The sequence below is a fragment of the Engraulis encrasicolus genome, chromosome 7, assembly GCF_034702125.1.
Source record: "Engraulis encrasicolus isolate BLACKSEA-1 chromosome 7, IST_EnEncr_1.0, whole genome shotgun sequence".
Taxonomy (NCBI): Eukaryota; Metazoa; Chordata; class Actinopteri; order Clupeiformes; family Engraulidae; genus Engraulis; species Engraulis encrasicolus.
This window is the reverse complement of record NC_085863.1, coordinates 21920376-21922875: the sequence shown is the minus strand read 5'-3', so window position 1 is coordinate 21922875 and position 2500 is coordinate 21920376. Positions and strand designations below refer to the sequence as shown.

General features: G+C 49.4%; 1 protein-coding gene across 4 annotated transcripts in view; it reads right to left on the bottom strand.

Annotated features, from left to right (window-relative positions):
* Positions 1 to 2500, bottom strand: part of stard8 (StAR related lipid transfer domain containing 8) — a 109884-nt gene that overhangs the window by 17080 nt on the left and 90304 nt on the right. For all 4 annotated transcript variants that reach the window (XM_063203085.1, XM_063203082.1, XM_063203083.1 and 1 more), the window contains one exon: positions 413 to 524. In XM_063203085.1, the coding sequence (XP_063059155.1) occupies positions 413 to 524 (112 nt within the window). The remainder of the gene's footprint in view (positions 1 to 412; positions 525 to 2500) is intronic.

Sequence of the window (2500 nt, the reverse complement as noted above, 5' to 3'; positions counted from 1 at the left end):
TCTGTGTTTCTACCAAGCTAGAATAACTTATGAGACTGACAAATTGGTATTGGTGTGTGTGTGTGTGTGTGTGTGTGTGTGTGTGTGTGTGTGTGTGTGTGTGTGTGTGTGTGTGTGTGTGTGTGTGTGTGTGTGTGTGTGTGTGTGTGTGTGTGTTTTCATTTTTCTCTGACTCTTAATTCCTTCTTTTTACTTTTTTATGTGAAGCACACTGAATTGCCCTTGACTTGACTTGACGAGTGTGAGTGTGAGTGTGAGTGTGAGTGTGTGTGTGAGAGTGCAGTTTTTGCATCTTTGCTTTATCTAGGGGGGGAGGGGGGAGGGCAGAAAAGCGTGAGAGGGATGGATGGATGGATGTATAGATAGATAGATCTATAGATGGGCAGACAGACAAAAGAGGAGTGTGCCTCACCTGGAAGAGCTTCTTGCACTCGGTGATCATGTGACTCAGCCCCTTGGTGGCAGCCATGTTCTCAGTCAGGTCCTTCGGGTCCGGCTTGCTGCCGCCCCGCCTGTTGATCAGCCTACACACACACACACACACACACACACACACACACACACACACACACACACACACACACACACACACACACACACACACACACGCACGCAAGAGTTCAGTATTGTAAACAATGTACTTACTCAGGTAAGGTTCGACTTGCACATACGGACACACACACATGCACGCTTGTAGGCACACACGCGCACACAAACAGAGACACACGCACGCACACACACACACACACACACAGACAGACTGTGCAGTTCAGTATTAATCACACGTGCAATCACACACAGCAAAAACTTATACAGGCAAGCCCCCATGTGCCCACATCTACAGACACACAGGCGCGCACACACGCACGCGCGCGCGCACACACATATACACACACACACACACACACACACACACACACACACACACACAATCAGTGACATGAATGGCATGTAGTGTAATGTGGAACCCCCAGTCCAGAGAGTGTTGGGTAATTGAAAAAGCGGTAAAGATAAGGTGGGCAATTCCATGACATGTTGAAGTGCACACATCCCACACACTATCTGTACATGCACACACCTTCCTACACAAACGCGAACACACACACACACGCGCGCGCACGAACACGCACGCACACACACGCACACACACGCACGCACGCAAGCATGCACACACACGCACATGCACACACTCCGAAAGTGATTTGGTGTATAAACAGGAGAGGGCATGTGGGAAATGTTGTGCAGCTTCATTATAGTGAAGATGGCTTCTGACAGCTCTCCCTATCCTTCGCAAACAGGCCCTCATCTCACGTACCCACACTCAGGCCCGCCAACAGGTGGGGACATAGGGGCATGTTGCCCCGGGCCCAGGGCAATAGGGGCCCAGAATTGGGTCCCCATTACATTGATATGGGGTAGGGGGCCGTTTTAGATTACTTTTGTCCGAGGCCCAGCAAAAGCTGACAGCGGCCCTGGCCACACTCCACAGCATAACACCCACTTCACAAATTACATTTGCTGCGCACATGCAGACAGAGGAGGGAAAAAACAACCATACCAACAAACACTTTTATCATTACAACCCAGAAGTGGCTTTTAAATGGCGCAGTCCTGAACATGCACCACATCATCATCAAACACACACACACACGCGCACACACACGCACACACACACACACACACACACACACACACACACACACACACACACACACACACACACGCACACACACAATCACACGCGTACGCAGCTCTCTGCTTGGCTTGCAGATGAAACGCTCCTGATACACAGCGATTCTGGGAATACCTACTCAAAAGGTAATATATCTTGAGGGGACATATACGCATGAATAGAAGACACTTTTGCACAGTGCACGCTTGCACAGACAGACACAGACACAGACACAGACACAGACACAGACACAGACACAGACACAGACACAGACACAGACACAGACACAGACACCTCCCCAACAGTCTCTTATGTCAATGATGCAACTGAATGCCCATTCCGATAAACATGGCTTTGAGATGCATGAGGTGCTCAGACACACACACACACACACACACACACACACACACACGCAAACACACACGCAAACACACACGCAAACACACACGCAAACACACACGCAAACACACACGCAAACACACACACGCACACACACATGCACACACACACGCACACACACACACACACACACTGTTTGGCGTAAGAACTTAATGCCCCTGAGTATCAGCGTTTCTGGGTATGCCTCTCTCATGTCAACGGTGCAACTGATGGCTAGAAAGCATCCCTTTGAGATACATTGAGACCCACTGTGCTCAAAGAGGCTGAAACCTTTAATGTTTACGTGGACGCGCACACACACACGCAAGCACAGACACACACATACACATGCACGCAGGCACACAAAAAAGAGCACACACACAAACACACACACAAGAACACACAAACACAAACAAACGCATGCACACGCACACAAACAAAAGCACACAC